Source organism: Podarcis raffonei, chromosome 13 (assembly GCF_027172205.1).
Source record: "Podarcis raffonei isolate rPodRaf1 chromosome 13, rPodRaf1.pri, whole genome shotgun sequence".
NCBI classification, from domain to species: Eukaryota; Metazoa; Chordata; class Lepidosauria; order Squamata; family Lacertidae; genus Podarcis; species Podarcis raffonei.
Window position 1 is genome coordinate 45400414 of NC_070614.1, and position 25401 is coordinate 45425814.

At 48.1% G+C, this 25401-nt stretch overlaps 2 protein-coding genes across 2 annotated transcripts in view; one reads left to right on the top strand and one right to left on the bottom strand.

The window, feature by feature from the left end:
* Positions 1-2742: 2742 nt before the first annotated feature.
* On the bottom strand, positions 2743-4117 carry LOC128400200 (G-protein coupled receptor 4-like). The gene has a single exon (XM_053362290.1). The coding sequence runs from the start codon at positions 3783-3785 to the stop codon at positions 2754-2756; it is 1032 nt and encodes a 343-aa protein (XP_053218265.1). The 5' UTR covers positions 3786-4117; the 3' UTR covers positions 2743-2753.
* Positions 4118-22070: 17953 nt separating this feature from the next.
* Positions 22071-25401, top strand: part of RPGRIP1 (RPGR interacting protein 1) — a 36541-nt gene continuing 33210 nt past the window's right edge. The window contains exons 1-3 of the mRNA XM_053360967.1: positions 22071-22153; positions 22267-22380; positions 24555-24614. Coding sequence (XP_053216942.1) covers positions 22293-22380; positions 24555-24614 — 148 coding nt within the window. The 5' untranslated portion in view covers positions 22071-22153; positions 22267-22292. The remainder of the gene's footprint in view (positions 22154-22266; positions 22381-24554; positions 24615-25401) is intronic.

Here is a 25401-nt window from a genome sequence, read left to right on the forward strand (position 1 = left end):
CTAAACATGCTGAAATTAGCATGAATTAAGGGCTATTTAAGGCAAGCAGATACTTCCTGTGATATGTTGAAAGCAAATTAAATGAGACTAATCCCCTCTGAGGTGGCAGTATGAGGGTAATGGGTCACCAGCATGGCACAGGATTAAAGAAGTGGGGCCCCTCCCTGATTTAGAAAAAGGGCAAAGTTTAGGTTAGCAAGGTTAGAGGAAGCAGGGATGTGACTTGAGAGAGCAAGGCAAGGTGCAGTACAAGAAAGAAGCTAGACTGTCTTGGAATACTGATGCTCTGAACTCTAGCAGGCTCAGGTTGTATGTATGTGTAAATAAACCATATAGTATAAAGACACTGCAGTTTCCTCTGTGCCTTGTTGTTCAAGAAGAAATACAGACCCTAGTAAGCGTGCCTGGAACTCCCTGGAATCTCAAACTGCTGGCAGATTGCAGGTGGTGTATAACAATTGCCAATGCCCAGTGGGTCACATGAGTAACTTTTCACCCACTAAACAGCTACTCACACCTCAACTTGATGAACATCAGTGTGGTGAAAGCTTGGAATATGGTTCACTTCCAAAAGTTCTCCATCCTCGAGGCTGTCTTGCCAATCCAATACAAAGAATGCTCTTCCGGTACTCTTTTGACCATAAAAGGTTGCTCCTGTTCCTATACTCTTATCTTGGGGCAGGAGGTCACCAACTCTAAGAGCGCTCCTGGCGCCGTTCCCGGGTCTCTTGTCAGACCTGACAAGGTCTATGCGTCTTTGTGGTCAGGATGTAAGATAAGACTGTTGGGATACTGCCAGGGAGACAAAGTCCATCTGAGCCCCCAAGGCAGCTGCCGGACGTTCCATCGATCTCCCGTAGTCCCAACAAAGTCCCAACAAAGTCCCAACAAAGACCCAGACGTGCATTCCCCGCGCCAGCAAGGCCAACCATTGCCGTCACTGACTGATAAAGGAGAGGGCTTTGAGCACTTGTTTATACAGCTGGCTTTCTGTTTATACATTTTAGAAATGCTCCCTTGGAGGAGGAAAAATGAGGATTTGGGATCCCGTTTCAGACTGACTGCACAGAAACCCATTCCTTCCCTTCAGTCCTGCCAGCATCCTCCATTGCATTCCCCCCCCCCCCAGACATGGATGGCTTATAAGGTCCCTGCTCCCCCACATCAAATCCTCACAACAAGTTCATTGGGCTCTGAAATTGCGGCTGGCCCAAAGTCACCCAGAGAGCCTCATAGCCAAGTGAAGATTTGAACCTGGGACTCCTTGTTCTTCGAATGCGTGCACATTGTGTAAAAAGTGTTTGGGGAACAATGCATCAAAAGCAGCGTTTCATAAGGAACGAAATGATAAGATACACGATCCAAGGGATAGCTCAGTTGGTAGAGCACGAGATTCTTAAGCTCAAGGTCATGGGTTTGAGCCCCACGTTGGGCAAAAGATTCCTGCACTGCAGGGGGTTAGACTAGATGACCCTTGTGGCCCCTCTACAATTCTAAGATTCTAAGGATACAGATTGATTGTTGCTAATGTTTGCACACTGCTTTGCAAACAAGTGGTGGGATGCACAGCCAACGGAGGTTTGTACACAACAATGGTCTTGGCACCCTCAACTAATTTGATGCCACAATAGCTCCCAGGCTACCATACTACTTTTAAGTTGAGTCCACACCAACAAACTGCAAAGCAGTAGCAAGTATGCCATAATGGGCAACTTACACAAAATGCCCATTTAATAAACTGGGCAATTTCTTTTGCATAGTGCTTTCTTCCTCCTATATACATTCTGGTGGGACCGACTACTTTGCCCATCAACATTCCCCTTTTGGCAAGCTCCACACCATGTAATATCTCCTCTACCTCACCCACCCACTATGTATGTATAATCCCAAAATTCCCAATTCTCTTCTTGGGAGTGAAGTCACAATGCAACTTTTGTATACTTTTATTTTTTCATTCGGGGAGGCTGGGGAGCTTTTGGTATACAAACCCTAAAACACCATCAGATTCAATCACAAATCCCTGCATAAAACCGTCAGTGAAACGACAAATCACATTGCCGCAGAATGATAGCTATGTTATTTAGAAGTACCCACAATGGAGTCAGGAGCTACATTTCTCCAGCAAAGGTCAAAGCTTTGATCATACCAAGTTATCAGAAATCAATCAAAGTGTTTGGAAAATCTGGGGACAAGAGTGCTTTCAACCACAGATGGCAAATTTGGCTACTCTCCAATAGGGCTGGGAGATATATCAATATATAATCATCCGAAACCGTTTTGAAGTCCATAATTGTGATATCAGTTTCATAATTTTTGACCTGGCAATATATTGTGAATCATAATGTGTGTGCGTGTGCGTATACGCTATGCAAAAATTGCAATGTGGGGAAAACCGTGAAGCCAGCCAATGCTTCTCTTAATTCCTGCAGCCCCTGTTAACTCTGCTGGCTCAGCTCTCCCTCATGCAAAGGGGCAGCAAAACACAAGAGCAGGGGGTGGAATCACAATGCAGGAAAATCTGTGATGCCTCTACATAGCTCCATCCTTATTTCAGGCTGTGATATATAGGTATATTGCAAGGTTTAATTGGTGATATATCAAAATGTTGAAAACCAGATATCGCCCAGTCCTATTCTCCATTTAGTGTCAGCCCATATGGCTGCAGCTGGTGGGAGCTGTGGTTCAGCAGCCTTTGAAGAGTGACACAGGTTCCTCGCCCCTGCTTTCAACAATCATACTTTGCATGTGGAGCATTAGTCAGGTACGTCCTGTGCCCCAAGCTGGTTTTGCATCTGTCTACCGGTGGTAAAGCACGGAGGAAAACCTTGCTGTTCTGACTTGTTTGAGACTCCTGCCCTGCGAGCCTTGAAAGTGAAGGTGTATCTGAACTCTGCCCGAATATCCTTGAGGAGCAGGATGTACAGAAGAGGATCAAAGATGTTGCCCAAGGTGGTAAAGAACAAAGTTGTACGTTGGTAGATGAAGATCTTCCTCACCAAGTCGCAGCTTTCAACTGCCTTCCCGTGGAGCATCACTTCCCAGAAATACCTGTAATATGAAGTCACCTGGTGAGGAGTGAAGAGGACGAAAAAGGTGATGACCGTGAGAGAGATGAAGCCGTAGATCTGCCTTTTTGTTTTCTGCTCCAGAGAGGCCACTTTCCTGAGTTCGTACAGGACCCGGAAGTAGAAGAACCCCATGAGCAGGAACGGTATAAAGAAAGAGAAGACCGTGATGCTCACCCTGAACTCGGCGTATTGATAGTTCAGCCTGGAGCCATCCAAGCAGCGCTCCTGCGGCTGCTCCTCTGGCCACTCACCTCTGATCTGTATCCCGATGCCGACTGCGCAGAAAGCGGCCACCAGGAGCCAACAAACGGCGCTCACTTTGGCAGCGCCTCGCATGGTCTGCAGCCTGTGGAATCTAAGCGGGTGGACCAGGCCGAAATAGCGCTCCATGGCGATGAGGCACAAGAAGTTGTTTTTGGCGTAGAAGTTGGTGCGGAACGCCAGGCCGGCCACCGCGCACACCTCCTTCCCAAGGCTGGTTTTGTGATCGTGGTAACTGTAGTACATCCATAAAGGGAGCGTCAGGGTCTGCAAGATGTTGGCTAGCACCAGGTTTGCGATGTAAACAGAGAGGATGACGGACCTCTTCATCTGGTGACTCAGGGCCCAAAGCGCCAAGCTGTTCAGAGGCAGCCCGACCACCACCACCACAGAATAGATGGGGATTTGAAAGTACTTGGTGATGTTGACAGGCAAAGGGTGGCATGAGATGTTCATGGCACCTATTGGAAATTATTGTGGGTTTTCTCCCCTCTCTTCCCATGGAGCCCCATTGCTCCGGACTGTCACCTCACAGCCGTTGCAGATGGCGCATATCTTGTTGAACTTGCTGGCCGCCGGACTTGTCCACAGGGTGTGGAGGTGGAAACGAAGGACACTGCGGACGAGGTGGCAAATGCCCCTGCTGCCACTTCTCTTGTTTGGTGGCCTGCCCTTCCTTCTAATCCAGATCAGTTTTTAATTAAGAAAAAGAAAATAGAGAGGGCTTCTCAAGACCTGGGATGGGAAAGATTGCAGGAAAAATGGATCAGGCAGTTCTCAGACTTGGAAATAAGTGATAGACCATGCTGTGTGTAACTGCCTCCTTCCCCCACCCCCCAAAGGTCTGCAGTCCTAATGTACCTTTTGCACATGGTTATGGTCTAAACCACAGAGCCTAGGACTTGCCGATCAGAAGGTCGGTGGTTCAAATCCCTGCAACGAGGTGAGCTCCTGTTGCTTGGTCCCTGTTCCTGCCAACCAAGCAGTTTGAAAGCACGTCAAAGTGCAAGTAGATAAATAGGTACCGCTCTGATGGGAAAGTAGATGGCATTTCCGTGTGCTGCTCTGGTTTCACCAAAAGCAGCTTAGTCATGCTGGCCACATGACCCAGAAGCTGTACGCCGGTTCCCTTGGCCAATAAAGTGAGATGAGCACCGCAACCCCAGAGTCGGTCACAACTGGACCTAATGGTCAGGGGTCCCTTTACCTTTACCTTTATGCAATCCTCTTACCTGGGAATACAACCCTCCTGAATAGATAGATGCCTAGGATTGCTGGCCAGTTAGGCATCACCCCAAAAGGCATGAGTCACCCCTCAACAGTACACAACTTTGCAGTATTATTATTTTTAAAAAAGAGCATCTGATTATCTATCATTTACCATCCATCTATTTATATGCAAATTTAGAAAGAATCACTATAAGAAGACTCTTATAGTTGGGTTGTGGGGAGAATGAGTGTAGATAACAGGAAAGAGAAAGAGTAAAAGACCCCTGGATGGTTAAATGCAATCAAAGGCGACTATGGGGTTGTGGCGCTCACCTCACTTTCAGGCCTAGGGAGCCGGCGTTTGTCCACAGACAGCTTTCCGGGTCATGTGGCCAGCACAACTAAACTGCTTCTGGCGCAACGGAACACTGTGACGGAAGCCAGAGCGCACGGAAACACCGTTTACCTTCCCACCGCACTGGTACCTATTTATCTACTTGCACTAGCATGCCTTCGAACTGCTAGGTTGGCAGGAGCTGGGACAAAGCAATGGGAGCTCACCCTGTCCTGGGGATTTGAACCGCCAACCTTCTGATCAGCAAGCCCAAGAGGCTCAGTGGTTTAGATCACAGTGCCACCCGCGTCCCATGAGTGTAGATACTACTGAGCTAGATAGACCAATGGCCTGATTCGGTATACAGTGGTACCTCGGCTTAAGAACTTAATTTGTTCTGGAGGTCCGTTCTTAACCTGAAACTGTTCTTAACCTGAGGTAGTACTTTCGCTATTGGGACCTCCTGCTGCCGTCGCGTGCCCACCGTCCAATTTCTGTTCTCATCCTGAAGCAAAGTTCTTAACCCGAGGTACTATCTCTGGCTTAGCAGAGTCTGTAACCTGAAGCGTCTGTAACCTGAAGCATCTGTAACCCGAGGTACCACTGTAAAGGCAGCTTCCAATATTCCTCAAAATAAGGGGGATATCACCACCTTAATTGCCAAACAAAGGCTTTGCCCATTAGGCAACTGGAAGGCTTTCAGAACGCAGTGGACTTGGCTGCCCTCACATATCCTGGCAATGTCCCGTTTCTGTTCTCAGGCCCCATTTCCATCATCTGAACATCAAGGGAGCCACGGCAGGTATCCCTATCTTATAAACATCTACTGCCAAAGAGCTCCGTTTCACTGTTGCAGAACAATGCTTTCCTCCTCGTGCTGCTGAGCATTGATGAATGAAAAGCCAAGCCTGCGCACAGGGAATTTCCATGACATTTGACTGCGGTGAGAACCTTCCTGTGGTTGTGTCCCTTCATAACCCACAGTCTGTCAGACTCTGACCTCATCTGTGCCACCGATTGAATGGAAGTCTGCCCACATGCTTAGGGGCAACTTCCTCAGTGTACAGAAGAAACTGCTTGGAGACAGGAATAAATAAGGAAGGGAGATGGGTATTTACTGGTAGTTTTCTGGGTGATTTGCAATACATTGGGCAAGGGTGTCTCATGACCAGCTGTTGGAAGATACAGGAAGGGAGGGGGCTCTTGAGGCCAGATTCAGCTTGCTGGATTCCCACAGGTGCCCACTGTGGAAACAAGATGCTGGACCAGGTGGGACATTGGCCTGATCCAGCAGGCTCTTTTTATGCAAATTATTATTATTATTTTATTTTATTTTATTTTTTATTTTATTATTTATATGCCGCCCATCTGGCTGAGTTTCCCCAGCTACTATGGGCAGCTTACAGCACATAAAAAATTGTAAAACATTAGACATTAAAAACCTCCCAATACAGAGTTGCCTCCAGTTATCCAACAATAGCAAAATGTTAGAAGCCGGCCCCAGCCCCAGTTAGGTTGCTGCAAAAGATTGCCAGAAGGAAACTACTGTATGTCAATTTTATTTGAAAGCCTATGGGTGAGCTTGATTTGGTGACTGATCACAAATTCCCAGTGTTTAGGAATAGACAAATCTATTGACTTCAGGTTCTATTTTTTCCATACATTTAAAGCACTCCCCCCCCCCGGGGGGGGGGAGAAAGAATCCTGAGTACTGTAGTTTATTCCTCACAGAGCTACGAATCCCAGCACCCTTAAGTTACAGTTCCAATGAGTCCTTTCTGGGGGGAGGTGGGGGGTTGCTTTAACTGTGCTTCAAAAATATGGTGTGTGTGCAGAGCTGGGGCTGCATCCGGAACGAGCAGATTCCATTCTACACTTCCTTAGGTTGTATTTACCGTATTTTTCACTCTATAGGATGCACCGGACCATAGGACGCACCAGACCATAGGAGGCGGAGAACAGGGGGAAAAAATTTCTTGTTCTCCCCCTCTAAAACAAGGTGCGTTTTGTGCATTCAAGGTGCGTTCACCCGAAGCCTCCGGAGCCGAGCAGGAGTTCCCTTTTGACCTGCTCTTTGGGGCTGGCGGTTGGGGGAAGCGCTGCTTTCCCCCACCGCCAGCCTCAAAACCAGGTCGGGGAGCAGCGCAGAGGCGGCGCGCCACCTTCCCGCTGCCCTCCGAGCTTGTGGAGCTGGGGGGGGGGAAGCGTTGCAGCCTTCCCCCCACCTTCGTACAGCCTTCGTAGCCTCCGCAGGGCAGCAGGTTGAAGGCACCCCGCTGCCCTGCGGAGGCTTTGCGCAGCTAACCCCAAGCTAGAACAGCGAGACGGAGCACTGCGCAGAGCTCCGTCTCCCTGTTCTAGCTTTGGGTTTAGCCGTTGTCAGAGGCTCAGGAGCAGAAGAGCAGGGGAGAGAGCAAATAGAGAGCGGAGGAGAGGAATCAGAGGGGAGCGTAGGGGAATATGACAGTGGCCCGAGAGATTCCATGAGCTTCTCCAGCGAATCAGAAGATTCCCAGGAGGGGGCGCCTATGGTAAGGGCGAGGCGAGTCCCAGGGGGGACGATCCATAAACAAGGAACCAGAGGGGAGTCCCAAAGGAGTAGCGGAGGATTAGGACCAGTTCCCCCACCAGAGCACAGTGGGGGGGAAGAGTCACATGAGTCAGGACCAGCTTCTCCTCCATCGGGGAGTGGGGAAACGGAGGGAAGGCCAGGTCCAGCTAGCCTCCCCGAAAGAGGGAGCAGTGACACAAGTGTAACGGTCAGAAGGAAAGTGGGAGGCTGCGCGCGCGCGCGCCAAGTTCAAATGTGGAGGAGCGCGGGACAGCAGAAAACCCGGATTGGGAGCCAGGTCCTAAGGCCCGAAGGAGGGGGGGAGGAGAGTCGGCGGACTCAGCGTCAGAAGAATCGAGGAGGGCTGAGACTCCGACTAGCAGGAGGACCCAGAGAAAGAAGGAACAGAGGAAGAGGTGGAGTAAGGCTAGAATCTTAAGCTGGTGTCAGGGGGGAGGAGATTCAGATGGGACTTCTACGGTCTGATGCATAGACGTAGCGTTGCGCGCTGCGTGTCTGGAAATGAAACTGAACTTCAATAAAGACTTTTTTACTTGAGGAAGAAGCAGCATTGGTCTTGTGTGAGCTGGGACCTTGGGCAGCGCTGACAGCCGTGCAGCCTGCATTCGCTCTATAGGACGCACACACATTTCCCCTTAATTTTTGGAGGGGGAAAAGTGTGTCCTATAGAGCGAAAAATACGGTAAGTACATCCTGCTCAGAGCAGACCCATTCAAATCAGTGAACCTAAGTTAGGCATGCCTGCTAAATTAAACAGGTCTGCTCTGAGAAGGGTTGAATACCATACATTGTTACTGCTGTAAAAACAAGATTACTGATATCCGAGAAAGAAGTAGAAGCGAATTATTGTTAGAGCTTTCCTGAGCCATACCCCTGTAGTGTGTTCCCATGCTCTTAGTCTCCAAGAGTAAATTTTATTTTGCGACTGGTAGCCAAACACCATAAGATACACACACACAGAATTAGTAAGGATGCATACTTTGAATCATAGATTCATAGAATTTCAGAGCTGGAAGGGGCTCCAAGGGTCATCTAGTCCAACCCCCTGCAATGAAGGAATCACAAGCGAAAGCATCCATGACAGATGGACATCCAACCTCTGCTTAAAAACCTCCAAGGAAGGAGAGTTTACAACAGGCATAGGCAAACTCATCCCTCCAGATATTTTGGGACTACAACTCCCATCATCCCTAGCTAACAGGACCAGTGGTCAGGGATGATGGGAGTTGTAGTCCCAAAACATCTGGAGGGCCAAGTTTGCCTACGCCTAGTCTACAACCTCCTGAGGGAGTCCCTTCCATTGTCAAACAGCTCTCACCATCACAAAGTTCTTCCTAAAGAATCCCCTTTCTTGTAACTTGAAGCCATTGGTTTGAGTCCTACCCTCTGGAGCGGCAGAAAACAAGCTTTCTCCGTCTTCCATGCGACGGCCCTTCAGATATCTGAAGGTGGCTCGCATATGTCCTCTCAGTCTCGCCTCTGCTGCAACCCAACTCTCTCAGCCATTATGCAAGGGCATTAAGAGAATGAATGATCAAGGCTGATTTCAAAGTCAGCTTGAGTTTGTTTGTTTGTTTGTTTCATGCTGTAATAATAAAAAGAGTAATAATAAAAAATTGAAGCACTCACCTCATTACTGGCCCAAGAGACGATTCACACACCTGCTTGCTTGCAACTGCTTCATTCTTTGGAATGGCATCCTCTCTTTGTGGTTGTGGCAGTCACTGTGGTTTTCGTGACTCAGATAGCATGCAGAATGCGCTAGTCTCAGTTAAGCGATAACCACCAAGTTGTACATCATAGGAGACAGCCGAGCGGGAACTCAAATAAAGCTGTTTCGGGTTTTACATATTGCTCTCAGGTTGCTGTGCGTCTCGGAAGGGACTTACCAACATGATAGATAGATAGATAGATAGATAGATAGATAGATAGATAGACAGATCGATCGATCGATAGAAGTCAGAGATTTGACTCTGAATTAACTGTTGCATTCTTGAAGGGTTGTAGGTTTGTTTGTTTTTATCCCTTTTCAAATGGGCAAATGACTCGGAAGTAGCAGTGAACACACAGAGAGACACACTGGAGGGGGCTTCTTTGTCCTCACAGAGGGTTAGGCCTTTTGCCTGAACCATTTCCCCAATCTAATTGAAGCCCCCTCCTCCATACCACAAGCCACCCATAAGGGGGAAATGCAGGCACACAATGAAGAACTGCAGAGTTGGAAAAGACCCCAAGAGTCATCTAGTCCAGGCATAGGCAAAGTCGGCCCTCCAGATGTTTTGGGACTACAACTCCCATCATCCCTAGCTAACAGGACCAGTGGTCAGGGATGATGGGAGTTGTAGTCCCAAAACATCTGGAGGGCCAAGTTTGCCTATGCCTGATCTAGTCCAGCTCCCTGCAATCACATCTAAAGAAACCCTGACAGATCCAATCTCCGTTTAAAAACTTCCAACAAAGCTTACCACCTTCCAAGGGTGTCACAGGCCAGCTTCACCTGATGAACAGCAGCCTGAAGAGGGAGAAGGCAGAGTGACTCCACCTGCAGCTTTCCAGGACTTAGAGGAGAAGGCACTGATGAGAACCAACTGGCTTCAGCCTTCTTAAGCAGAGCTTCCAGCAGCAGTCAGGTCTTGGAAACAACGCTTGTTGTTCCTGGCCCTACCTTGCTGCTTCCTGCTTCCTGAGGATCATTGGATTCTCTGAACCTTGGATTGTCTGACCATGCAGGTTGCTGTTTGCCCAACCTTTGGACTGGACTTTACTTTGGATGCTGATGCTGCCTTCAGGCAAGTACACCTCAGAGACTCTTCTGTTTGGCTGCCCTCCCACTCCACTGACAGCTGCAAATCGAGCCTCAGCAACGAAACTAGGGCAGTGGGAGTCTGTCCCACTGTCAAACGGTCGGAGGGATTTTTCATTTAATCGGAATCTCCTGTCTTGTAATATGAATCCATTGGTTCAGGCCCAACAGCAGAAAGCAAGTTTGCTCCGTCCTCTGTGGCACAGCCCTTCAAATATTTGTAGGTGGCTATCATCACCTTGCCAACAAAGGTCCATATAGTTAAAGCTATGGTTTTCCCAGTAGTGATGTATGGAAGTGAGAGCTGGACCATAAAGAAGGCTGATCGCCGAAAAATTGATGCTTTTGAATTATGGTGCTGGAGGAGACTCTGGAGAGTCCCATGGACTGCAAGAAGATCAAACCTCTCCATTCTGAAGGAAATCATCCCTGAGTGCTCACTGGAAGGACAGATCCTGAAGCTGAGGCTCCAATACTTTGGCCACCTCATGAGAAGAGAAGGCTCCCTGGAAAAGACCCTGATGTTGGGAAAGATGGAGGGCACAAGGAGAAGGGGACGACAGAGGACGAGATGGTTGGGCAGTGTTCTCGAAGCTACGAACATGAGTTTGACCAAACTGCGGGAGGCAGTGGAAGACAGGAGTGCCTGGTGTGCTCTGGTCCATGGGGTCACGAAGAGTCGGACACGACTAAACAACAACAACATCATACCACTCCTCTCGGTCTACTCTTCTGCAGCCTAAACTATACCTAACTCTCTCAACTGTTCCTCTTAAGTGGTTTCCTTTCCAGATACTTTGGCTTAACCAGGTCAAGGACTCTGGCCACTTGCTGGGTTAAGAGCTATGCTTGCCCTGTCCTTCAAAAGGAAGGTGCAGTGAGCATGTCGTTTGTTGGGTCAACATCTTAGCCAATGGTCAGAGATGATGGGAGTTGTAGACGAGCAACATCCCTTGAGGGCCACAGGTTCCCCATCCCTGAACTATTCCGTGATGGCTTCTCCTCTACGCTCCCCTGCTAAGGGGCAAAGAGGTTAGTTCTACATATCCCACAATGCATTGTTGCAGTTTATCAGTGCTTTCTGATCCCCCTCCTCTCTCTTATTTACCAAATGACATGGTTTATGCCATTCTAACTTTCTTAATACAGTGGTACCTCAGGTTAAGTACTTAATTCGTTCCGGAGGTCTGTACTTAACCTGAAACTGTTCTTAACCTGAAGCACCACTTTAGCTAATGGGGCCTCCCGCTGCTGCCGCACCACTGGAGCACAATTTCTGTTCTCATCCTGAAGCAAAGTTCTTAACCTGAAGCCCTATTTCTGTGTTAGTGGAGTCTGTAACCTGAAGCGTATGTAACCTGAAGCGTATGTAACCTGAGGTACCACTGTACTGCAATTCCTTAAAAATTCCGGAGCAGTTAACAAATAAGAATATCAGACCAATAAAATGGATTTTCCTTTTGCCTGGCCTAGATATGCTTCAGATCATTCCTTTCCCCCAACCGACCGAATTTTGTTGTTGGCTTTTGATCTGATTTCACCCTGATGTTAATTCTGACCCATTGTTCCATATTTATTAATAAATATTTCCCCATATTTATTTCTTAATGTCCTGATAGGCGCTGGGGATAGAACCTGGGACCTGCTGGTTGCCATTGAGTTACAACCAGGGCTTTTTTTTTTCAGCTGGAATGCAAAAAAAAGCACTAGCTACAACCCTTCTTTGAAATGTGGGGCCTGCTGGAGGTTTTACTTTCTGGCCTTTTTGTGTCCTGATGTTGGCTTGCGGGGGGGGGGGGGAATGAAGTCATAGCCGATAGAGGAAGCCATGACAGGGATTCCTTTTCTTTGCATGTTCCCTGCCCTACACAGATCTGCATTTGCAGGCCACTTCCCTGTTGAGGTTTGATCTCTGGTTCTTTAGAACTGCCTGTTGTTCTTTTTTTGGAAGAGGAAGAGAGGCTCAGCTGTTCAGGGAGCGACAGCTCCTCTGAACTCCTAAAACAGAAAAAAGTAGACCCATCTGCGCTATATGTATAGCTCCTGGGAACTGCGGTTTCCAAGCGTTGGTGGTACAGTCATACCTCAGGTTACAGATGCTTCAGGTTGCTTTTTCGGGTTATGGACCACCGAAAAATAGAAGTACCAGAACGGGTTACTTCCGGGTTTCGGTGGTCGTGCATGTGCAGAAGCGCCAAATCGCAACCCGCGTGTGCGCAGACGCGCAGCTGCAGGTTGCGAACATGCATCTTGCACGGATCAAGTGCGCAACCCGAGCGTCCACTGTATAGTGGTTAGCATAGCTGCTTTAAGAGTGCAGGTCAGTTCTGTGTCCAGGGCAGCTGTCTACCAGCTCCATCTGGTACGCCGGCTGAGACCCTACTTGCCCGCAGACCGTCTCGCCAGAGTGGTGCATGCTCTAGTTATCTCCCGCTTGGACTACTGCAATGCGCTCTACGTGGGGCTACCTTTGAAGGTGACCCAGAAACCTCAACTAATCCAGAGTATGGCAGCTAGACTGGTGACTGGGAGTGGCCGCCGAGACCATATAACGTTGGTCCTGAAAGACCTACATTGACTCCCATTACGTTTCCGAGCACAATTCAAAGTGTTGATGCTGACCTTTGAAGCCCTAAATAGCCTCGGTCCAGTATACCTGAAGGAGTGTCTCCACCCCCATCATTCAGCCTGGAGATTGAGGTCCAGCTCTGAGGGCCTTCTGGCGGTTCCCTCACTGTGAGAAGTGAGGTTACAGGGAACCAGGCAGAGGGCCTTCCTGGTAGTGGCACCTGCCCTGTGAAACGCCCTCCCAGCAGATGTCAAGAAACAACTATCTGACTTTTAGAAGACATCTGAAGGCAGCCCTGTTTAGGGAAGTTTTTAATGTTTGTGTTCTCATTTTTTTAATATTCTGCTGGGAGCTGCCCAGAGTGGCTGGGGAAACGCAGCCAGATGGGCGGGGTAGAAATAATATATTATTATTAATGTCGTGCGAATAATGCCAAAAGTTGCGGGTTTGATCCCTGTACAGGACAGCTGCATATTCCTGCATTGTGGTGGTTGGACCAGCTGATCCTCAGGATCCCTTCCAATTCTACAATTCCATGAATGTTTTGTTTCAATGTGTCTTTAGGGTATACGGTTTTATTTACATTTATGTACCACCTGCGCATAGGATGGAGGGGCTGTTTGCAATTAACCCAGAGCTTGCCGACCGCATAACTGGCACAAAGAACCCTTGTTATCTCAGTTCGTGGAAGAAGGTGCTGTTTGGTCTCCAGGCTACTCCTCGGTCCCAAAAAACCTCATCCTCATGCTCTCTCCTTGTATCTCATTACTCTTCCTATATTTAGTACTGTAGAAGTGTGGGTTTGTTTTAATACTTTTGTATCCCACCTTTCCGCCAGGGAGCTCAAGGTGGCATACATAATTCTCCTTCTCCCCATTTTATCCTCGAGACAACCATATGAGGTAGGTTAGGCGGAGAAAGGCAGTGATTGGTCAACAGTCATCTAGTGAGCCTCACAGCTTAGTGGAGATTTGAACCCTGGTCTCCCAGGCCCTAGCGTGACACTCTAACCACTGTGCCACACTAGCTTTGCCAGTTTGTTCCATCTTTGTTTTTCTCATGACATCAACTGACTCCCTCCCATTCTGACAACCAACTTTTGTTTCCTTGCTTTCCCCCCTCTTTTTCCTTTGCTTCTTGGAGCAAGCAAGGAGCCATGTGGCCGATCAATGGCTCCCAACCACAAGAAAAACCAAGTGAAATGAATATCTCCAAAAGGGAGACTTTACAGCCTGCATCTTCGCATGATTCTTTTTGTAAGGAAACCCAGTTCTTTCTTTTCAGTCGTTCAGAACCCTTTTTCATCTTTATTTCACCGATGGAGACTTGTTTGCTGCAACGTGAAACTGTGAGCAGAACCTTTTTCTATTTGCTGAGCTAAGTGTCTGTGGTGTATTCTAGCGTAAGTATTTTTCTGGGGAACGTTTGTTTAAAGGTGGATGAGGGCAGATGGAAATCTAACCCAAGTTTTAATGTGCTTGGAACGATCGCCATATTGCTATCTCTGCTACAAGAGAGTAATGACCTCTCTCCCCAGCAGAGGCAAGCAGGCTTTTGTCTCACAAACGGCAACCGGAGGTCCACACAGCCAGAAAAGTACAACCTTCAAAGTCAGCTTCTCCTTTTCTCATGCTGTAAAAGTAATCTCAAACCACAGCTCACAGCCACATCTGTGTTCGCTAAAACGAAAATTTCCACCAAACATCAGTCACATTTTGAACATCAAGGTGACATTTCAGTTCCCAATACGCACGTAACCCCTTCCCAAACTCAAACCCACCCAAAGCTGAAATAAAAATCCGCAAGTATGTGAATCAGAGCATCCTTGGTAACTACCGTGGCAGCAGATGCTCCAAAAGGCATGGTTTTTCAATGCACCTTAAGGGAAATTAAAACAACAGCACAACATCAACAACATAGAAAGAGATGATAAAGCCGTGATCTCGCGGGAGCCACCAGGTGACTCGCGAGAGAGCATGGCTCCTAAAAATGGGATGCCCCGCTTAAATCAGGACAGTTGAGGGATATGTGTATGGAGAACCTCTGGCCTGGGGGTCCAGTCTGGCCCTCCAGGTCTCTCTTTCTGGCCCTGGGAGGATCTCTTTAGGCCACACCCCTTTCTCAGCCCTTCATTGTACCCTCCTTGAGGGTTTTTTGCCTGGCCAGAACATATGTTGCTTCTCTCACTTTGGCTTCTAGCCCTGTCCAACAGTGGGATGGAGCCATACAGAAGGTTTACTGGAGGGAATGTGGTCCTCAGGTGGGAAAGGGTTGCCCATCCCTGTTGTAAGGACACTCAGTATTATCCCCCCCCCGCCACAATATTGCAGATGTTAATTGTTTGGCATGAGAGAAAGCAGCCTGCTAGAGAGGCTACCTGGTGTGTGCATGACCCAGGTGAGATTTAAACAAGGAACTGCCTGGTCCTTGGATTTCTGTCTCCCTAATGCAGTGTGACAATTCAGACCAGGCCGTCACTTTGCTGAATTCCTGGAGGGGATCATATTTGCACCACCTTGGGTCCCATGTTGGAAGGAAGTTGGGGTGTAATAAATGCATGAAAATAAATCCAAATCAAACAATAAATGAATGATAATGATAATAATATGCCCCCTATCTAACTGGGTTGCCCCAGCCACTCTGGGTGGCCCCCAACACAACATTAAAAACACCAAAAGTTAAAAACTTCCCTAAACAGGGCTGCCTTTGCATGTCTTCTAAAAGTCAGGCAGTTGTTAGTTTCCTTGACATCTGATGGGAGGGTGTTCCACAGGGAAGGGGCCACTACTGAGAAGGCCCTTTGCCTGGTTTCCTGTGACTTCGCTCCTCACAATGAGGGGACCGCCAGAAGGCCCTCGGCGCTGGACCTCGGTGTCTGGGCTGAACAATGGTGGTGGAGATGCTCCTTCAGGTATACAAGTGGTCTCTCCCCTTTTGCTCTAACACCCCCAGTCTCTTTGCACACCCCGGCTTCCTTTTCAAGTCTTCTGTGAGGTGGAAAGTGAGGGATTAATTGCTGCCATGTTAGCTGGGTAGCCAGCAGCTTGCCCATCTCTCCATCCTTCTGTTGCCCAAAGTACCCTTTCTCCTCCTCCTCCTCCTCCTCCTCCCCCTCCTTGACCCGTTAATGAGCTTAGGCAGGCCAGGATTACCAAAGGGATTTCGTCCTTCCCTTCTGGGCAGCGTCTGCCTAACATGACTCACCGAGAAACCGAAATACGGAACCATCGAGAAGACAGCCTCTTAAGTGGTGCGGAAGGCGAAAGCAAACTGGGGCAAAAGCGTCGGAGGGATTGGATAGAACGCAAAGCCCCATCTCCGTCTCGGCCTGTATAAGCGTGAGCTGGAATCTGATTAATTTCAATATCCGGAGAGGGAATTTAAAATCACAGCATGGTTTGGGGCGGGGAGCAGAGAGGAGAAGGTGACAGACAACAGAAGAAATTCTGCCGTGGCAGGTTCATTCCTCTGCATCTTCAGGTTGGGCTGAAAGAGACGTCTGCCTGAAATCCTAGAGCAGGCACCCCCAAACTCGGCCCTCCAGATGTTTTGGAACTACAATTCCCATCATCCCTGACCACTGGTTAGCTAGGGATGATGGGAGTTGTAGTCCGAAAACATCTGGAGGGCCGAGTTTGGGGATGCCTGTCCTAGGGAGATGCTTCTAAGCAGGGGCAGGTGGACTTTGACCTTACAAGATCTTATTTGGGCTTATTCTCCCAAAAACTCTGAGGCCCATCAGCCACAACCAGAGTGGCTGGGGTAACCCAGTCAGATGGGTGGGGTATAAATAGTAAAAATATCATCATTATGGAATAGGACATCTCTATTTTCATCGGAGAAGTGCTGGAGGGTATGTCTGTCTGTCTGTCTGTCTGTCTGTCTGTCTGTCTGTCTGATTGATTGATTGACTGACTGACTGACTGACTAAGGGTACATTCAGATGTGGGAATATTGGGTTAGTTTTGGTGATTATGCTGCTTCCACCCAGATTTCTAATGTTCCTTTCACACTGCAGGATGTGTTGTGTTACGTAATTGTGGCTTTTTGACAGATATAGCAGCGCATCATGCTAAATTTCTTTCACACCAGTAGGTGTGGGGGTGGTGTAACAACAATAAACACCATTGGACGATGTCACCGCTCACCTACGCTTTTCACACATGCGTCTTTCTGTTCTGTCACAGTTCCCCCATGAAAACGGCAGGAAAAACGTGTATGCTGGTATACTGCCCCAAATTTTATCACTTCATTCCTGCGATTTTTTTTCCAATTGAGAGGGCTGCAAACAGATTTTTTTCTGGAATCAGATAACACAGAACTGAATGCTAAATGCATGCAATATTCTCTTGGTTTTTCTGGAATGGACTTTGACATCAAGTGAAAGCTCACATATAATGTGGAAATTAAGCAGCAGGGAAGCGTCAGGGAATTGGAGTGCAGTGGTACCTCGGGATAAGTACTTAATTTGTTCTGGAGGTCCGTTCTTAACCTGAAACTGTTCTTAACCTGAAGCACCACTTTAGCTAATGGGGCCTCCTGCTGCCGCCGCGCCGCTGGAGCCCGATTTCTGTTCTTAGCCTGAAGCAAAGTTCTTAACCTGAAGCACTATTTCTGGGTTAGCGGAGTGTGTAACCTGAAGCGTATGTAACCTGAAGCGTATGTAACCCGAGGTACCACTGTACTGTAAACTGCCATGTGAAAGCAGACTAACTCAGGCTCATTAATTTCTGCTCACCTTCTCTGAACAGGGCAGAATTAGAGACACCCTTCGTTTTTTCTTCCCCTCAGAAATTGTTATCAGCCATTTATTGTCTACCTTTGCAAATCTCCCATAAACAATGTAAATGTCTTTTGAGTTGTTCAGAGCCTGCCATCAGCAATGCAAATGTTTCATGTTATAACAAAGCGTGCGTGCACTTCTTGTGTGAAATTTTGCCCCCTTTCAAAAGGTTTGCATAGTCCAATGTGCCCGCCTAAATTTGCCCAACAAAAAGGATCATTTACCTAATTCCAGACAAGAAGCTACGCTAGCCTGTTGCGTCAAAAACAGCAGAGCCTTGTGTGACCTGAGAGACTCACAGTGCAATCCTATACACCAGAGTTACATCCACAATGTGTGTTTAAAGCACTCTATTGCGTCTTTAAACAGTGATGGCTTCCCCCAAAAGAATTCTGGGAGCTGTAGCTTGTTAAGCACAATGAGAGTACTTGGTAGACACCAATTCTTCTTAAAGGTAAAGGTAAAGGTACCCCTGCCCGTACGGGCCAGTCTTGCCAGACTCTAGGGTTGTGCGCCCATCTCACTCAAGAGGCCGGGGGCCAGCGCTGTCCGAAGACACTTCCGGGTCACGTGGCCAGCGTGACATCGCTGCTCTGGCCTTCCCGCTTGTAAGCGGTCCCTATTTATCTACTTGCACCTGGGGGTGCTTTCGAACTGCTAGGTTGGCAGGCGCTGGGACCGAATGACGGGAGCGCACCCCGCCGCGGGGATTCGAACCGCCGACCTTTCGATCGGCAAGCCCTAGGCGCTGAGGCTTTTACCCACAGCGCCACCCGCGTCCCCGCTGGTCCCCCCGCATCCACGTCTGTAATTCTTCTTACAGAGCTACAATTCCCAGAGTTCACTGGGAATTGAGATTGATACCACTCTATTCTACCTTGGTCAGACCACAACTGGAATACAGTGTCCAGTTCTGGGTGCCACAATTTAAGAAGGATATTGACAAGCTGGAACGTGTGCAGAGGAGGGCGACTGAGATGATCAAGGGCATGGGTCGGCAAACTAAGGCCCGGGGGCCAGATCCGGCCCAATTGCCTTCTAAATCTGGCCCATGGACGGTCCGGGAATCAGCGTGTTTTTACATGAGTAGAATATGTGCTTTTATTTAAAATGCATCTCTGGGTTATTTGTGGGGCATAGGAATTCGTTCATCCCCCCCAAAAAAATATATAGTCCAGCCCCCCACAAGGTCTGAGGGACAGTGGACCGGCCCCCTGCTGAAAAAGTTTGCTGACCCCAGATGAAGGGCCTAGAAACCAAGCCTTATGAGGAGCGGTTGAGGGAGTTGGGTATGTTTAGCCTGGAGAAGAGGAGACTGAGAGGAGATATGATAGCCATCTTCCAATATCATAAAGGCTGTCACGTGAAAGATGGAGCAAGCTTGTTTTCTCCTGCTCTGGCAGATAGGACTCGAACCAATGGCTTCAAGTTACAAGAAAATAGTTTACAACTCAACATCAGAACTTGATGTCAGTAAGAGCTGTTTGACAGTGGAACAGACTCCCTTGGTAGGAGGTGAACTCCCTTTCCTTGCCGGATTTTAAGCAGAGACTGGATGACCATCCTGTCCTGGATGCTTTCGTTGAGATTCCTGCATTGCAAGGGGCTGGACTGGATGACCCCAGGGTCCCTTCCAACTCTATGATTCTACTATTGCGAAACTATTGTGGGAAGCATCTGTGAGTCGGGAGATGTGGAGGACATTCAGTGCTATTTGTTACGATGCCTTTTATATACATCCCCTTGACAAAAATTCCTTGATTCCATCCTTTGCTCTCTTTCCAACCAAACTCCTCTTGAGCAAATCTCTATTTTACTGGCTGGCAATAATGCATTTATTACTGCACAGGCTGCAAAATTTGCCTTGGCTGCAAGTAAGTTGAGAGCTAGGCACGAAGACAAGTATCATAAGGGGGAGAGTGAGACGTGGAGTGCTTAACTTATGCAACAGGGATCTTTGCATTTTTGTATGTTTGCTTTGCTGCTGTTGTTCAGTTTTAAATCAATTATTTGTATCCGACGCATTGTGACCAATTGTGATGGCTTAAAGCTTTTACCAATAAAGATTCATTCATTCATTCACTCACTATTCTGGGAGTTGTAGCTCCAGCTTAGAGCTTCTTCTTATAGGGAAAAGGCCATAGATCAGTGGCAGAGCATGCAGAAGAAAATACAGGTTTTATCCCTGGCATATCCAGGTAGGTTTGAGAGAGATCCTTCCCTGAAACCTGAGAAATGGACTGTTGATCTGACTTAGTATCAGACAGCCTTGGGCTCCCTGAATTTGCCGAATCCTCTTCTAAAGCCATCCAAGTAGGAGGCCATCGCTGTTTCCTGCAGCAACGAGTCCCACAGTTCCACCATGCACTTTTACAGCTCCTCCAGACATCAGCAATGTGGTAGCCTTGAGGAAGTGGAGCAGAACAACTAAAAAAAGAAATCAGAATAAATCAAACCACTGGTGCACTGTTGTTCCGTCAAAAACATGTTGCAGAAGACACCGGCGATAAAACACCAGTGTGGCGTGCCTGTAAAGATGGGAACTGAAAACAAAACAGCCTGGACTGAGCTCTTTCTGACAGATGGCAAGAGGTTTTAGTGGGAGGGGAGAGAAAATCCGCAGTTGCTCTTGCAGGACTGTGTGGGTGGCGAGATCAAGTGCTTCTCCAGGACATGGCGGCTGGGCAGGGAGGGGGGAGATGGAAGAGGCCGGATCAAGAAACAGAGTGCAGTTATTTCCGCTGCAAGTGAGCGGCTGCAGAGGCAGCTTCAAAAGCATCCGGAGGCGGGAGAGGCCTTGATCTTCAACAAAGTCTCAAAGGATGCTTCGAAGATCGCCATTTTGGGGGAAGGATTCAGCCACACACTGGCCAATTTGGGCTGTGCAATTAAAGTTGATTGGGAACTCTAGTGCAGCAAACCTGCCTTCCAAAAGAAAAGGAAAATATGGACCTTTTTTTTGCAACGGATGGGGAAAATGTACCAGAAAGCATGGGAGAACAACTGCTTGAGACGATGTTGCATCCTTTGGCAAACAAATTCAGAGTGAAGTCTCTGTAAATCACTGGTGTTCTCTAGCTCTCTGCAGACAGGTGGTCTGGGAGCAACCTCAGGTCCAGAAAACCTCTCTCTCCCTCACTCCCGTTGAACTCTATCTCTTTGTCAATACGGGGCTGTGTTTTCCACTAAAACGAGTATGCATTTCTTTATGAAAAGGAAATATCTAGCCTGCCTTCCCACTATAAACAAAGTGGATTCTATCAAAAGTTTAAAGTGCTTAGCCTTAGGGAAGGCTGCATAGCTCAGTGGCAGAGCATCCGCTTTACATTCGAAAGGTCCCGGGTTCAATCCCCGGCATCTCCAGGTAGGACTGGGAACGCCCCATGTCTGAAATCCCTGGAGAGCTGCTGCCAGTCAGTGTAGGCAGTACTGAGTTGGATAGACCCGACTGGCTGATTTGTTTGTTATGGGGCAGCTACCTCTGTTTCCTAAGCACAGCAGACTGAAACCACACTACAATGATACAGCACCAGCAGGTGCCGTGGCAATCAGAAAAATCAATAAAAACAGGCACACATGGCTGTTAAGGAAATGTTTGCATTGTGTGGTTAACAAGGAAGGTCTCAGGCATGTCCTTTTCTACAGCGGGAATAATAGAATAAGCTCTAAGTTAACTTAAGATCATAGAATCACAGAGTCGGAAGGATAATCTAGTGCAGAGGTTTTCACCCTTTTTGAGTCCATGGCTCCCTTGACCAACGACATTCTTTCTGCGGCACCCTCAGGAGCCCAGCTGTGCAACCCGTCACCTGCAGAAGTGGCAGCCTCTTGCCCCTTTCTGAACACCCTACCTTGTGGAGTTTTCCCTCAGCCTCCTCTCCTCTCCCCTCTCCTTTGGAGTCCTCTGGGCAGCTGCTGCCCCTGATCTCTGAGCTGCACCCCTCTCCTGCCCCAAAGAGAGGTGCCTCCTCTCACTGCCCCACAGGGACCTCGGAAGAGGATATTCCCAACCTTAGTGGCCCAACAGAGACTGGCCAAAGGTGAATGTGAGGCCAGCACTTTACCTTGGGAGGCGGTAGGGTCAAAAGCTGGCACTCAACTTCCAGGCAGGCCTTGCACACAGCAAGCACAAGAAAGGCCAGCAGGGTACCCACTTGCCCGCCTCTCGCTGTTCACCTTTCCCAACAGCAAGGACTGGCAGACTGGCTGGTGGGGCTCTCGCCCGCTTGCTTGCTTGCTTGCTCACTCTGAGGCCACCTCAGCTCCTGGCAACCAGCACCCCCTGGCCAGCCCCAGAGGCACCATTCGCCTTTGAAGCTTGTAGCCAGGGCTGCTGTAACAAACAGCTGTGCAAGCCTTTGGGAGGCAGAGACATGAGAGGGCATCAGGGGAGGGAAGGAAGGAAAGAGAGACAGAGGCCAGTGTTGCCCGCGGCACCCCTGACCATCGTTCAAGGCACCTCAGGGTGAAAACCACTGATTTAGTCCATTCTTCTGCAATGCAGGAATCTTTTGACCAAAGCAGGGCTTGATCTCACGACTCTAGCAACCCAAGGTATGTGCTGGGGTTCTTGAAACCTTTCACCACTTGGAAACTGGGGTGTGCCTAAGAAAGCCGCCGTGTTCCTTCCAAAGCTCTCTTCTTAAGTCCCATCTCTGTTATTTCAGCTTTGTTCCAGGCCTCCTTCCCAGCCATGTCGCTGCTTGTGTTGGACGAAACAGCAGGCGATCTGCCAGTGCGAGACACCAATCAGAAGCCCTCCGTGATAGCGGCTATACAAGGTCAAAATTTTGATGGGGAAGAGTGTTTTTTTAGGGCATTTGCTACAATAGTTGTGTTGCTGGCTCTTAAACTTTCATAAACAGAGCTGCGAATGGAATTCAGATTCCGTGTCAAGAAAAGTTTAATTCTGCAACCGGAATAAATTATGTAAATCTGCATCGATTTGATCATTTTGAGTTGTTATTACCACAGTCATGCAGATGGGTAAACTGTGCAGGATACTGAAATTCCACCATTTCTTGACCCATGAATTTCCTGATCTGTCCCCTCTGGTATTTCTCATTCAGTTTTATCATATTTTGACAGTTTATCTTTGCGGCCCAAAAGACTAGCAACTTTTCTTCCTTGCTTCCCCTGCTCAAGGAAGCTTCAATTCCTTAGAGACTACATTCTGACATTTCCACAGTGCAATACCGAAAATTGTAGCGTTGAGTTAGGTGTCCTTCACTGCACAGATAATATTTACAAAGAGTGTGGTGCAATGTGAAACTCAGGTTGAAATTCTCTCAGTTTCACATACAGTCCTGCCTTTCCAAAACTTAATGCAAACTCCCTTCAAGACGTTTGAGCTGCGTGCAAGCAGAGCATGAATATGTAGGTGCATAGTGATGAATTCAGGGCTATAGCTCAGTATGAGAGCATCTGCTTTGCATGCAAAAGGTTCCAGAGTCAAACCCTGGCATCTTTAGGTAGGGCCAGGAGAGACTTCAGTCTGGAACCCGGAAGAGCAGTTGCTGGTCAAGGTAGATAAATGGTGCAATTGTTTGGTTCAGCACAAGGCAGCTTCCTATGTTGCTATGTTTCTAGAATTGGAAGGAACGGTCTTTGAAAATAGGGCTCAGAAACTCCCTCGTAGCTGGACAGGCTAAGAGGGTATGGCCCTAAAGGGTAAAGGGACCCCTGACCATTAGGTCCAGTCACTGACGACTCTGGGGTTGTGGTGTTCATCTCACTTTATTGGCCAAGGGAGCCAGCGTACAACTTCCAGGTCATGTGGCCAGCATGACTAAGCCGCTTCTGGCGAACCAGAGCAGCGCACAGAAACACCGTTTACCTTCCCACCGGAGCGGTACCTATTTATCTACTTGCTCGTGCTTTTGAACTGCTAGGTTGGCAGGAGCAGGCACCAAGCAACAGGAGATCACCCCATCATGGGGATTTGAACCGCCAACCTTCTGATCGGCAAGCCCTAGTCTCTGTGATTTTAACCCACAGCGCCACCTGCGTCCCTTTCCCTACAGGGTACCCTTATGCAAAAAGAGGGTTGGTAAATAAAGACAAACCCGCTTCCTTTTGTGGCATGCCAAGAAGTATAGCGGGGGGGGGGATAGTCTACCGTGCCAGTGGCAGCGCAATACTTTCCTTGCTGTGGCTGCTGGCAACCCACATTACGACACTGTGCCCGCCACCCCCATCTCTGAGCTGTGCGAGATTCCAGAGGTTCCATTCGCTCACCCAGGGTTTGTCTTTCCTCCTGAGAATATGAGGCACAGCAGACCCTGTGGTGTCTTTAGAATATATGGTTTATTTACGTGTAGGTGCAACCTGAGTCTATGCTGTACAGGATCACAGCATCAGCACCCCCAAAAAAGATGTTGCTTTCCCCATAGCCCCAGAAGCCTTGGATTCCAGCAGAAATCAGACATGGTTCTCTTGCCTCCACCTTCTAGCTCACGTAACTCAAAACTCCTTTGTTTTTCTAACTATCAGCAAGTTGAGGGAGAGAGGCTCCCACCCATTTGTCATCTGGCACAGAGTCGCTTCCTTTGTTATCTTAACAACCCCTATGTAGGTCATTACCTTACCAGGAAGCTAGCCTGGCTATTCCAGGAGTTTGAATCCTTGCTTAGATTACAACACTTGCTGGATCCAGGAATTTGAAGGAGGCCCCCGCATATATCCTACCTGCCTCAAACTCGTAATACTATGTTGTTATGCAGTGGGTTTGTCTGTGCAATTCTTCTTTCCTCAGTCTCCCCCTCTCCATGCATAAACCCATGTTCTTTATGCAAGATAAAGATATTGATAATTCTACTCTGTATTGTTTTTAATATTTGGTTGGAAGCTGCCCAGAGTGGCTGGGGAAACCCAGCCAGATGGGCGTGGTATAAATAATAAATTATTATTAAATTATTATATTATTATCTCCATCTTCAAACCCCCTTTCCTCCAGATGTGTCATCTTCTGCTGTCCTCCCTGCCAAATCCCAAGGGTTGAAAACATGGATGAAAGGTAGGCGAGGTCATGAAATTCACTGTCTTTATGCGTCGTATCAAACTTTTCACATAACCACTCCCTCTAATAGCAAACCCCAATGGTGCGTGCCAAGAAAAATTGAGATGAAGCAGGACTACTGAGAAACAAGATGGAAGTGTCCACCCGACTGGGGAACTTTGAGGTTTCTAGAAGTACATATTAACTAGGGTTGCCATATCTCAAAAAGTGAAAATCCGGACAACATTGTTGAAGCCTTTTTTGGCAAGTTTTTGAACTATTTTTTAAAGAAGTTCACCCAAAACAACTCTGCCAACATGGGTTGCCATACGCCCAGATTTTCCAGGACATTTTCCCGATTTCCACCCGGACACTGCTTCCTACAGCGGTACTCAGGGTATGTTCAGCATATTCCGGACATATGGCAACCCTATATTAACCCTCCCCCAACTGTCCAATGAGAATTAAGCATGGTCAGCTGAGCACAGGATGTTGAGTGTGTTGGAAAAGGAAAAGGGGAAACTGAGGTGACGATGCCCTACTTCAGCTCTTTATCGCTTAGAGTATCATTGAGGAGAACATGGTTGGCCAACAAGAACCTTGTATCCTTATACATAATAATTCCCATGATGAAGAGGGCTAGCATTATGTAGTTAGAGTGTTGGGCTAGGACTGGGGAGACCTAAGTTCAAATCCTCCCACAACCATGAAACTCACTGTGGTCTTAGGCCAGTCACTCTCACCAGAGCCATTTTTTAGGAGCAGGCAGCCCAGGTGGCTACCTGGAGCCCTGGACTCTGCAGGG

What these genes read in the sequence shown, in the direction of transcription:
- LOC128400200 (XM_053362290.1), bottom strand. Translation starts at nt 3,785, where the DNA reads ATGAACATCTCATGCCACCCTTTGCCTGTCAACATCACCAAGTACTTT.